At 42.8% G+C, this 12,264-nt stretch overlaps 1 protein-coding gene across 1 annotated transcript; it reads left to right on the forward strand.

Annotated features, from left to right (window-relative positions):
* On the forward strand, positions 1–7,037 carry TM4SF19 (transmembrane 4 L six family member 19). The gene is made up of 5 exons (XM_015416051.1): positions 1–72; positions 1,622–1,813; positions 3,927–4,004; positions 5,448–5,629; positions 6,848–7,037. Exons 2-5 carry the CDS (start codon positions 1,637–1,639, stop codon positions 7,035–7,037), a joined length of 627 nt encoding a protein of 208 aa, XP_015271537.1. The 5' UTR covers positions 1–72; positions 1,622–1,636.
* The last annotated feature ends 5,227 nt before the right edge of the window (positions 7,038–12,264 follow it).

Genomic DNA, 12,264 nt, shown 5'->3' on the forward strand with positions numbered 1-12,264 from the left:
CGCTGCCACTGGCCTTGCCTTAGGTGGTACCAGAAGCTCCTTTCACCTCCATCACTATTCCATCTCTTGAAGGTAAGTGAAAAAGAATGAAGAATGGCTTTCCAATGAAGAATACCTCCAGCACAGGAATATCCATGAAGATCAAGGGAGTACCTGCAGCAATTTTCCTGCCATGCCCTAACCATTGCATAGAGATGTGGTATTGAGTTACTGGTGCATGTACAGTGTTAAAGAAAAGAAACGGTGATTCTTTAATTGCCTAGGCAGGTCCTCATTTAGTCCTCAGGATACCTCCCAGAGATGGTCCAATAGCAACTTAATGCAGCATTTTATCCGGAAAAAGCAGATGCTCCCAAAGGACTTTGGCTTCCCACTGTGGGGGATAAATATTACAAGAGGATCTGTTCTTGAATTTAGGACATTACCAGCAAATGTAGTAGCTGTTTTGTAGGTGTGGGCTCATGACTCAGTGAAAGACTGTTTTGTGTGCAGGAAACCCACAGGAAACCCCAGCATCTCCTGTTAAAAGGATCAGGGAGCAGGTGCTGTGAACGACCTCTGCCTGAGACCCTGGAAAGTCACTGCCAGAATAGATGAAACTGGCCTTGATAGTGCAGTCCTAAGCAGAGTTATATCTTTCTTTGCCCATTGTCAAGGGACTAAGAAGGGTAAACTCTAGTTAGGATTGCACTACAAGTGTCTGCCTGAGTATATTGCAGTTTAAGGCATGCCTTAATCGCTAATCTGGTGCCCACACTGGACTGCATTGGACTAAACATCACAAGTATGGGAAGCTCTTGTTTTAAAGAACCAGTGGTGTTGTGGGACTTTGCAAGAGAGGGATGACCGTATATTATGCATTATCAGAGTCTATCTTCTGGCAGGAGGGAAAATAGCAAAGAATAGCAAACCTCTTTTATCATATTTTGCGAAGTCTAGTTGGAAATGTTTGAATGGGAAGAGGTGATGGATTCCTGGTGGAAGCACCGCTAGACCTATTGGAGCTGGAGGGGTACAGTGCAAGTAGGACGTATCAGTGGCTTTGATCCACTAGAGTGTTTCTGCAGACAGTAGATGTTCCATCTGCGGGACACAACTTTCTCTTCCCCTCTCCCAATGCAGCCTGAAATGTCTCCTTGAAATACGGGAGTTTAGAGCAGGTATTTGGGGCTGCAGAGTCAGAGGTGAGGTGGGAAGGTGATGCTCTAAAAAAGGAAATCCTTTCATCTGTGGAAATGCTCTGATGGATCTAAGCTATTCTTTTTCTTCTGAAATTAGCCCAAGCTGAAGCCACATGGAGAATGCAATAACACGTTTTATGATTGGTATAATGTAAATATAATAGAAGATTAGGCAATTATAGCACATTGGACTTGAGAACACAGAAGACAGAAGAATGGAAAGTGTCTGATAGAACATTTTTATTAATTAAGTAATTGGATATAAGCATACAATGTAACTGTACTCTTGGTATATATGTTATGTGTAGTAGAGTGTCTGTAGTGTGTAGATTTGTTTGTTGTAGATTATAAAAGAAAAATTAATAAAAGTGTACCTATGGGTACTTAAAAAAGAGAATGCAATAACACCTCTTTCTTCCTTTCTTCATTTGACTTTGCAGGGCTCTCTGCCAGTAATGTGTGTGGGGACATGCAGTCGAATTTTAGGCCCAGGCCTCCTTACCTTGGGTCTGCTTTCCATCATTGCCAATATTTTCCTACTCTTCCCCAGCTGGGAATGGCAGTATCTAACAATGGGCCGCATCACTAAAAATGCTATGATAGTACCAGGAGTGTGGGGAGGCGGACTGCTGGTAAGTGGGCATGTCCTTGTCAAGTATTGATCTATCCATTTCTATCCCATATTTCTGCTAGGAGGCTCCGAGTGGCATACATAGTTCACCCTCTCATTTTTATGAGGTAGGTTAGACACAGAGAGTCAAGATCATCAGGTGAGTTTCATAGCTGAGAGGAAATCTGAATTTGTGCCACCCGAGGGCTAGTCTGACACTCCAAGCATTACTAGACAATTCTATCATTACATACTTAAAAGGGCTGCTTAACAGCCATTCCTTCTTCCCAAGGAGCCTTTGGGACAGTGGTTTTGTGAGTAGACTTTGGGTTTTCTAACAGCACCTACATGCAAGTGAAACTGGTAGAAAGCTAATGTAATTGTGCACTATAGATAGATTACGTGCAAAACTCTGTTTTGCACTGCAATTACAATATAGATTCTGGGGAAAGTACCACACATTTGTAGTGATTTTTTTGTTGGTGGGGTGATGCTCATGGTGGTTTACTGCTTTTGTAAACCATCTTTCAAAGACCCCATGGAAGATGAGAAAACAAAAATATTAACAATAAACATTAAAACAGATATAATTTAAAATATGATTACAAAATATAGTTACATAGCATCAATGTATCTAATTCTCAGCATGCCCCATCTGTGGATACTTAAATCCAGAGACTGGTACCATGAACAGACAAGCCAGATCTTTCTATAAACCTGAGAAAAGTCCTAGGTTTGCAAAAAAATCTGAGGGGAAAATACACTGGGGGTTAGCCACCCCGTGATACGTGATAGAAGCAGAGCATGTAGCTTTGAAAAATGAGTGCCCTCTGAGACCTCAGTATCTATTGTGGGGGTTGCTGGACAAGCATAACAATATTGCTAGCCTTCAAGCCTTAATTGCTTTCAGTAAAAGGCTAAGGGGAGGGTCTATTTTGGCCTCCCAGCCCATTTCTGCTCCCTTCTCTCCTACCTTGGAGGGAGGATTCATCAGAACCAGACCCGGCAGTCACCAACAGGTGACTCCCTGCCGCACAACTTGCATGACTCACCCAGGCCCAGACACAACCATCTGGCAACTGACTACTACTCAACAGCAGCCACTGTATGAAAGCCGGTGTGGTTTGGTGTGAAGAGTATCAGACTAAGATTTGAGAAACCCAGGGCTGAATTCCTGTTCTGGAATGACTGGGTGATCTTTGTCCAGTCTCACTCGTTCACTGCATAAACTACCTCATGGTTGTTGTAGGATAAAATGGAGGAGAGGAGAACAATATAAGTTGTTTTCGGTCCCCATTGGGGAGGAAGGCAGAGTATACATTAAATAAATAAATAATAAAGCTGAAGACTAGGGCAGCGTGGAGGGTTAGTGGATTGGAAGAAGAGAAGGAAATAGTGGAAGTGGAGATGATTTGGGCACTGCTGTGAGGAAGAAAGAAGAAATAGGTTGGGGGATACAGGGGGGTGAATGAGGTGCCCCCTGCAAGTCTGTGTAGGTTCCCTGACTGGTATATTTAATTCTCAGTATGGCCCCAGCTGTGGATACTTATATCTGGACACTGGGGCCATGTATAGACAAAGATTATTTCTACAGTCTTGGAGGACCTCCCAGGTTTGCAGAAAAAAGTTAGAAATTTTAAAAGGATGGGAATTTAAATATCCCCCCCCAACAGAGGAACATTGTCTGTCCTTGTGCAGATAGTGTAAAGGTACTCTGAAGTGGCAGGGCAGGCAGGCGGGCAGGCAGGCAAGTAGAGCAGAGGGAAGGGGCAGAGAGCGACTGAGCAAGCTGAGGAGCAGTAAGGTGCCTCTGCCACTGAGATTCCTCCTCCCCGTGAGTTTGTCATGGGTCCGTTGCTTGTAGTAATGAAATGTGGTGTTTATGCTGTGTTCAGAACTGCAATATCCAGCCTCCCCAACAGTATCCATATCTTAAGAGAGTACACTGGAACCAGGCTTTATAAATGCAAAACAGAAGTGCATTTAATGCATGACTGATGATGAGGAAAGAGAGAGGCACTAAATTACCTTTCAATAAAAAAGTAAGAGGGGCAAGACAGAGGGGACCTTCAGGAGCTCTACCTGTGATTCCTGGAGAACATGGCTGTTAATCCTGAATCATGTCTCTCTCACAGGTCTTCCCAGCTGCCATTCACATCACAGCTGTTGGATGGAGATGGAGCAGTATCCGCAACTCTGGAACGTGTCAAAATGTAAGACTGTGGCTCATTTCATTGATGAAAAGTTTCCAATTTTAATAGCCGAATTGTCTGATTTTTGTGTGATCTTGGAATTTGGTGCTGTTCAGGACTCAGCAGCCTTCATGGTACGGCAAAATAGACAAATATGAAAACCTGCAGAATTCACCATTTCTATCGCAAGCAAAAGTGTCTGGCAATTGGCAGATCGATCAGGGAAAAAGCTGTGCATCTGTTTTGCTTAAACTTCAAAATGAATAAGCAGTCTAAGAACAAGAGTGTAATGATAAGTATAGCTCTTTTTCATTCTTTGGCTTGTGATAAGGAAGCCAAAGAATCACCATAGGAAGTGGTGGCGGCTACTAGCATGGACGGCTTCAAAAGGGAATTAGATAAGCATATGGAGCAGAGGTCCATCAGTAGCTATTAGCCACAAGGTATAGATAGGGGCTCCGGGGCAAGTGATGCTCTGTCATCTTGGTGCTTGGGGGGGGGGTCAACAGTGGGCGGGCTTCTAATGTCCTGGCCCCACTGGTGGACCTCCTGATGGCACCTGGTATTTCTGGCTACTGTGTGACACAGAGTGTTGGACTGGATGGGCCTTTGGCTTGATCCAACATTGGCATCTCTTATGTTCTTATAAAATCTTAAGATGAGAAAAGCAAACAGGCCAGTCCAAATAATCGGAGATCTCTGGCTCTATATGCAAAGAACAAAGCTGACAAGCAGACTGTGAACTGTAACAGTGCCTCTGTGGCCCGTGGAAATGTCAGGCCTTGAAACAAGGATATCATATTCAGGTTTACTAGACAAATTCTCCAGACAAGGCAAGACCTGAACCTGAGTCTGCTAAGTAATGACTGGAAGAGTTTTGAGGACAAAGGATTTTTATTGATCCCTTAAAAGTCACAAAGAGGCAAAGTATAGCTTTCTTGGTCATAGGCAAATCATGAAACTTTATCCAAAGAGTTTTTTTAATCTTTTTGAGTGGGGAATACACATTTACCGGTAATTTGGTAAAAATCAGATCTGTAATAATATCCAGAATACCCAGAAACCTTTAAAAGTGGAAGCAGAAATCTTTTGGGCAAAAGAATATTGCCTCTCATTTCATGATTCTAAAGCATATAATGCCAGTTATGCCTGGTTATGGTTTCCCTTTAATTGGGGATACTTTATCATATTTTTGGATCAAATTTAGTAGATGCTAGACTTAAAAACATTATTGAAACAGTTCCCCAGATGACACTTTAAAAAATAAAATAAGGATTTTGAACCATGTATGAGGACACAGTGCTCTCTCTTCTCTTCCAAATGATCCCCCTGACCAGTCACTGTGTCATAATGGCTGTATTTGCCAGTCTGTGATCACATTGCTCTAGAGACTTGAGGATGAGTGATACAGCAGAAGAGGTCTCACATGATCAGGATTAATTTCTCTGCCTCCTTTGCCCACAGATGTTTCTCTCCATTGTATTATCAGCACTGGCTTTGCTGGGATCAGCTGCTTGCTTTATTTTGTCAGGTGTAGGTGTGACAGAGGGACCTCTCTGTCTCTATAATTCCACCTACAATCAAAGGAAGATGCAGCAATGGGATTACCCGTTCCTCATAATGGACACTCCAGACTTGAACAGCAGGTAAGGAAACTCAGAATACCTGGGGCAACTTATAACAGAGCCCAGGTGGAAGTTTGAAGAGCTGTCACTTTTTCTTCAATTATGAAATGTTACAATAATCTTCCATAGCAGTGAAAAGGGATTCCAAGAAGCAGGGACATCCATATACGGAAGGGGAGAGAACTGGAGCCCCAAGTTGGCAGGCTTTTTAAGCCTGAGCTAGCCCAGAAGAATGAGCCTGTGTTCACACTGTGTTTTTTATTGTTCAGCTGCTTTGGGTCCAGTGTTCCCTCTAAGCTGAGTTAGTTTGAGCTAGCTCACAGTTTTTTAGCCCCCAACTCACAAATTTTTGTCTTCGCTCAGGGAGGATGGCTCCAGAGCAAACTAATTTATGCAGTAGCCAAACCGCTTGCTCACAATTTCAATGCCAGTAGCTCACAAAGTAGAATTTTTGCTCACAAGACTCCACAGCTTAGTGGGAGCATTGCTTGGGTTCCCATTGTTTTAATGAACCAATAAGATACAAGAGCACTGCTGCATTCAGGAGAAGTTTGCCCCTTCAGCTTACTGGGAAGGTTCCTGGCAAGTCACTGCCCGGGAGGGCCACTCAAGTCACTGCCCGGGAGGGCCACTAGGAGCTGCCATGATGGTGTGGGTTCACCTGTCACTTCATCCCATGCTCAGGGCCACTTGATTCAAATGCAAGCAGCAGTGGCACAGGAGGGGGTGATGATGGCTAAATCTGCATCTATCATCACTATGAACCAGGTCTGAACCTAGCAGGCCCTGGAGGAATCTTCAGCTCAGTCTGGCCCTGGCTTGATCCAACTAATGCTCTGACAAGTCTAGCATCCCCTTTTCCACAGTGGCCAACAAGATGTCCCAGAAAGTCTATAAGCAGAAAGTCTATAAGCAGAGGCCAAAGCATCCCCCTGTTGTTGTCTCCCAGAAAGGGAAATTCAGAGGTATGCTGTCTCCTGAAATTCCAGTCTTCCCTCATGTCTATGATCTTTACAGTGGAACCAGAGAAGGCTACATCTGATGTTATATTATAAAAGTAAAAGCAGTAAAGCAGTAGATAGCACTTTACCCATCTGCCCAGAAAATTCAACAACCTTTAATGTTTTAAATGCATATACAGGGAACATTTCCCTTTTGAACAGGCTTCCCTTTACCCATCTTTTTTAAAAAATATATCTTCCCTCTGTAGCTTTCTCATTCAAAATCTGTTTCTTTAAGGGCTCAGAATTACTTGTATGATCCTTCCCTCTGGAACTCTGTTTGCATCGAGCCCCGCAATGTGGTAGCCTGGAATGTTTATTTCTTCTTTGCTCTCCTAATCATCAGCATGGTAGAGATGGTCCTGGCTGCTCTTCAGATCATCAATGGGTTTTTTGGATGTATCTGTGGATTTTGTGACAAGAAATAGGTAACACAGATTCAGAAGCATTTCCTGTCTTCTACTTTTCTCTTGTTCATCCTCTAAGTCTTTTAGATGCATGTTCCCCTGTCTCCATCCGTGATCCTTCAAAGATGTACTGAAGCAAGTGGTGGTTCTGATTATAGCCTGGTTGCTAAAATTCCTTCTTCCCTTGTCATCATATTATAGAAGAATCTGACCAGAATACTCAAGAAAGACTTTATCTTGAGTTATTTAAATGGGGGGGCAGTCCAAGATGGGAAAGATTATGAATTGTTGAAGGCCCATTGCATGCTGAGATGACCTGTGTAAGAGAGAGAAAGTAATTATTTGCATAATATAATTTTATTGGACCAATTGGGTGCAGGAGTATGCAAGCGCTTGAATTTCACAGAAGTCTTTAACAATTGAACTCTGATGAAAAGTACTATAAAACTCAAAAGCTTGCCTGCTCAGACCTAAATTGGTACAACAGCAAAAATATAATTTTACCTACTTTTGTATCGCTGTTATTGATGATGAACATGGCAACCACTGTTTTTTACATCTCTCTATATTTGAGGGTATAAAGAATGAGTGGTTACTAATCTATGTTTGTAATCAGTGGCTTTCATTGTTGCAGGTTTGATTCCTATCTGGTTCGTCTGTTGTCTGTGAAGAGCAGAAGTGGTGCTTTCCAGGGAGTAATCAGTCATTCAGTGGAATATATGACACTGTCTTCCACAGTAACCTTTAAGTCAGCCACTGGCAGGTAACCATTGCCACCAAGATAGCTCTCACTGTGACAGAGCTTGGCAAGGGATGGGATCAAGTTATGAGGAGCTGAACCCTACCATTCTGGTCAACTAAGCGCAGAATCTTCGTGTAGTGTAAGAATCCTCTGCAGGGTAGTAGGATACAATTCAATGCTTTTAAAATTAACAGTGTACCAATGTGTATTTATTTATTTATTTAAATGCCCTCAAACTCCTCCACACACCCTTGATTCTTGTGCTAAAAGGGCACCTGTTACTATTATTTATAGCCGCCCCCAACTCTTGCTACATGACATCAAGGCACAAAATACCTCTAGTACAGGAGGCATGGACAGGATAATTTAGCACCAGGTCCACGTCGTATTGGGCTCTCTGACTTTGGGTCTTTCTGCCTTTCAGGTCGCTCCCTACAGTTAGAAGGCCAACTCCAGAGAGTTCATGCCATGGTTTTGCAAGTGGAAAGAAGTTCCCATGCAGCTTTGATACATTAGTTTGAGGGAGGACTGGAGTTGCATTCTTCAGGGCCAGAGAAGCCAGAAACACAGAGAACTTTCTCAGTAAAAAGTTAAGGATGGCCAGGCCCAAAGAGGGGCAACAGCTCTTTCGTTCATGAGGGAGATGCTTGAGTTAGGTTGAAAGGCTCCAGAAAAGAGACTTGTCCTCCCTACTGCTTTTCTGTTGTCTGAGACAGTCTGGTATGGTAGAAAAAAAGCAGAAATACTGATGAAATAAAATACGGGAACTCCATGTTCTTCTCCACCAAAACGGCCTAGCAGAATATCTCTTGAATATTTCTTAAGATATTTATACACGAAAATGATGGTTTCTAGCATGATTGCATTAATGCAAAGACATGCCACCCAAGGCAAATATGTACACTCATGTATTTACATCACTTGTACACGTGCTGAAAGTTGCCAGGGAGCAACCATGACAAATGTACCTTCAAATGCTCCAGTGAAGGAAGAAACTTTGCTGCTACCTCAAAACCTTAGTACTGACAACCCTCCCCTCTCCTGCCAATTACAGTATTTTCAGACACATTTTCTGAAGTTGGAGGAAGCTTGCAGTTTACACTTGATCTCCCCCCCCCCCCGCAGTAGTAGAACCTTATCCTTTCCGAGAGAGAGAGAGAGACTGTATGAGGTGCATGTGCTGTGCTTCTTCCTCTATGATTTTCCAAGGAGTGTCAGAAAGTGGTCACTTCCTGAAATTATTGCTTTTGCTGTTTTTGTTGTTGTTGTTGATGATGTGCTTACTAAAGCCCACTGTGAAAGCAGGGCTGATGGATTTAAACTGTTGAATACTCATGTGCCAAAATATCAAATAAAGTTACTTATTTTTTTCTAAAATAAAGTTCAGTGAATGATACTTGTGATGTGTTCTGAGACTCCCAGAAGTGGCTTGCTTCCACATTATCTGTTTTTTCTGATATCAGCACCATTCAGTCACTCATTTTTCCTGAGAATCCAGACAACATTAATCCCCAACCCATTCATTCCCATTCCTGTGTTTTCCACCATTCTTACTTTTGCAAGTGCTGATTTCTTACAAATGTAAAACTTCTTTCCCAATTGCAACACAATCCTCCTTTGGAGCGTGCACTGACTGTAGCTCTATCATCTTATGTAGAATGGAGCACAGTCACTGGTGATGCTGTTGGTTGTATATAATGATTCCACCTTTCCATGCTTCTGATTCCAGCAGTACAGTTCATTCCTGCCAGTGCCGTTTTTAAAGGCATTGATGTCAGTGACAAAAGTCCCGTCCCACCCCCATAGCAGCAAGTCCAGAGAAACAACAGTTCCCCCCAAGACATGCTATAGAGGTAGAAGAAAGCCTTGCTTTACTGTTAATGTTGTTTTTATGCTGTCTTGTAAGGCACCCCATGGATCCTTATGAATCAAAACGGGTAAATCATCAGAAATGAATAACACTAATAATTTCAGCATGTGTATCCATCAGCATTGTAGCACACAGTAATATTTGTTTTCTTTTTACAAACATCCATGGGTAAAATTGACACCAATCCCTAGAGAAACTGACAAAAATTGTAAGTTTCAGCAGGGTTCTACAGAGTTACTGCTGCCCTGGTTGTGGGGAAGCTGTCAGATTCATGGCAGTAGAGGGAAAACCAGTACCACTACTGGGAAAAACCACTACTGGGAAAAACCCAGTACCACTGGGGCTGGAGTGGGTTACCTGCCTTTCCAAAAAAAGCGCCCCCGCACACATGGGACCTAGGCAATGCATAGCTATGGCTGGGACTAGGTAATATTATTTATCTTAACTTGTTTAATCCTGTTGCCTTGGTCCATTCAAAGTGGCTTCCAAAATGTGTATCATAACACGAAGCTATATTAAAACCTTCAACAACATATTATATTAAAACCAACACAAAATTATTAAAACATATAAGTTAAAATATAGGGGCATATATCTCTTAAAGTGGACATTAATTTTTTTTTTACAAAACCTGAAAATAAATCAGTAACAGCAATTGACTTAAACCAGCACAAGGAAAATGTAAATAGCCTAGAGGAACGCATATCAGGAGGAAGGAATAATGCAAAACAAAATTAAACTAAAAGCAAGCGTTCAGACTAACAGAAAAGTCACTAGGTGAATCTCAAGTGGGAGAGAGTTCAACAGATGATGTAAACTAATTTGTAATAAATACATGTATTTTTATAATTTGTAATATTTATGTTGTATATTTACTGATTTTAACATTGGGGCCCCTAATTTGTATCCATTTAACCTTTCAGGTTCTTAAACTGAACTTTCAGCCAGTCCTTTCTTCACTTTCAGAAATGGGTTGTTTGGAGGGGAAAGATACTGCTGAAGGGGAAAAAAGAGAAGCAGCAAGTGTACTTTCCAGAAAACAATTTTTAAAAAGAACTGTAGAAACGTTCTATATCTTATGCCCATTCTAGAAGCTGGAATTGTATAAGGTAATAAGGGTCAGTTAAGAATTAAAACAATTAAAATCATAGCACAACTAAAATGAATGATAGCATCACTATGATTATAACATGGCCACAAGCCCCTCAATTCCTTATGCTCCCACTCATGTCCTCATTTTCAGTAGGGGTTCTCTGGAAAGTAGATGCAAAGATTAGGCACCAAGTAGGTGGCAGGTACAAGCTAGTTATGTTTCGAATTTTCAGGAAAACTGCAGGAAGACCTCTATACGCCTTTTCCATCAGAAGCAGGTACAGTAAATAGATCATTTTCCCTAGTTGGTGTGTTCTTCTTTTAAATTAATGTAGCAGTTTCAGTCTGTTTGAAATGGAGATTGAATGGGCCTCTGATAGTTTTTTGATATCTTGAACAAGAACCCAGGAGCTTTTGTTCTCCATTTTGACTTCCTCAGTAAAGATCCAAGTATAAAATCCAGGCAGGAGTACAGGGAACAGCATGTGGAAGTGGCCACACTAGGTGGGACTGAGTACAGCAAAGGAGATGAAACATGGGGTACACAGCACAGCGGAACAGTTCAAGATCTGATTACTGAACACAAGTTGGGAGACTATCGCAGCTAATGATAGAAGAGCAGGAGAATGGGGAAGCATTTAATGTTCCTAGGCTTGAGAAAAAGAGGGAAATTTATGTGAAGTCAGAGGCAAGCCTTCTGATTGGGTAGTGGTGTGGCAACAGGTTTCCTGAGCCTAACTACTCCCAATAAGAGAAAAGGGAGGAAGGCTTGGGGCATAAAGAACGTACGTTAGAGGTAGTCTTGGTTCCATAACCTGGAGTTAAGGCAAAAGGTACAAATAAAACATAGAACTTCATTGGGCCGATGTCATTGGGATGTCTTTTGTTAGGAAGGAATGTGGAAGGACAACAGTACAGTCTGCTTAGAAGCATCTTGACTGAACTGAATTTTTTTGAATAAAGATCTGAGAGGTTTTAATGCCTTCATGGCAATAATGCAACCAGGCTGAACATCTCCACTCCTACCAGCTTTTCTGATGACTCCACTCATATTATTCCATAAATGCAATCATGGGGGCTCCTAAGCAGGCCTCGGTTCCTGCCGGAGCGCACCAGAGAACCGCTCCGCCAGTCAGGAGCCCAGGGGCGGGCACATAAGCCCCGCCCCCTGCTCCCACCAGCCATCAGTTGGGACACGGTGTGTGTGTGGGGAAATGTTCCCCACCTCCCTGAGGATGGTGGCCTTGGACTCGTAGGGGCAAATTCCACCTCTCGTGTGAGAGGTCATTCTGGCTCCCCCAGCTGTCCTTAGGGGCTCCTTAAAAAGTTACGGCTGCTGCCGCTGTTCTCGGTGACAGCTGTGACGCCTGTGCAGGGGGAGGAGCAGGGCGAAACGTTCCCTTGCCTCCCTGAGCCCCGGGGTGGTGGCCTTGGACTCGTAGGGGCAAATTCTACCTCTCGTGTGTGAGATCATTCTGGCTCCCCCAGCTCTCTGGAGGGGCTCTTTAAAAAGTTATGGCCGCCGCCGGTCTCAGCGGCTGCGA

Source organism: Gekko japonicus, unplaced genomic scaffold (genome assembly GCF_001447785.1).
Source record: "Gekko japonicus isolate JY-2015 unplaced genomic scaffold, Gekko_japonicus_V1.1 scaffold300, whole genome shotgun sequence".
NCBI classification, from domain to species: Eukaryota; Metazoa; Chordata; class Lepidosauria; order Squamata; family Gekkonidae; genus Gekko; species Gekko japonicus.

Coding starts and splice junctions, on each gene's coding strand:
- TM4SF19 (XM_015416051.1), top strand. CDS start 1,637: ATGTGTGTGGGGACATGCAGTCGAATTTTAGGCCCAGGCCTCCTTACC. Junction 1,814..3,926: donor TGTGGGGAGGCGGACTGCTG/GTAAGTGGGCAT, acceptor TCTCTCTCACAG/GTCTTCCCAGCTGCCATTCA. Junction 5,630..6,847: donor ACTCCAGACTTGAACAGCAG/GTAAGGAAACTC, acceptor TGTTTCTTTAAG/GGCTCAGAATTACTTGTATG.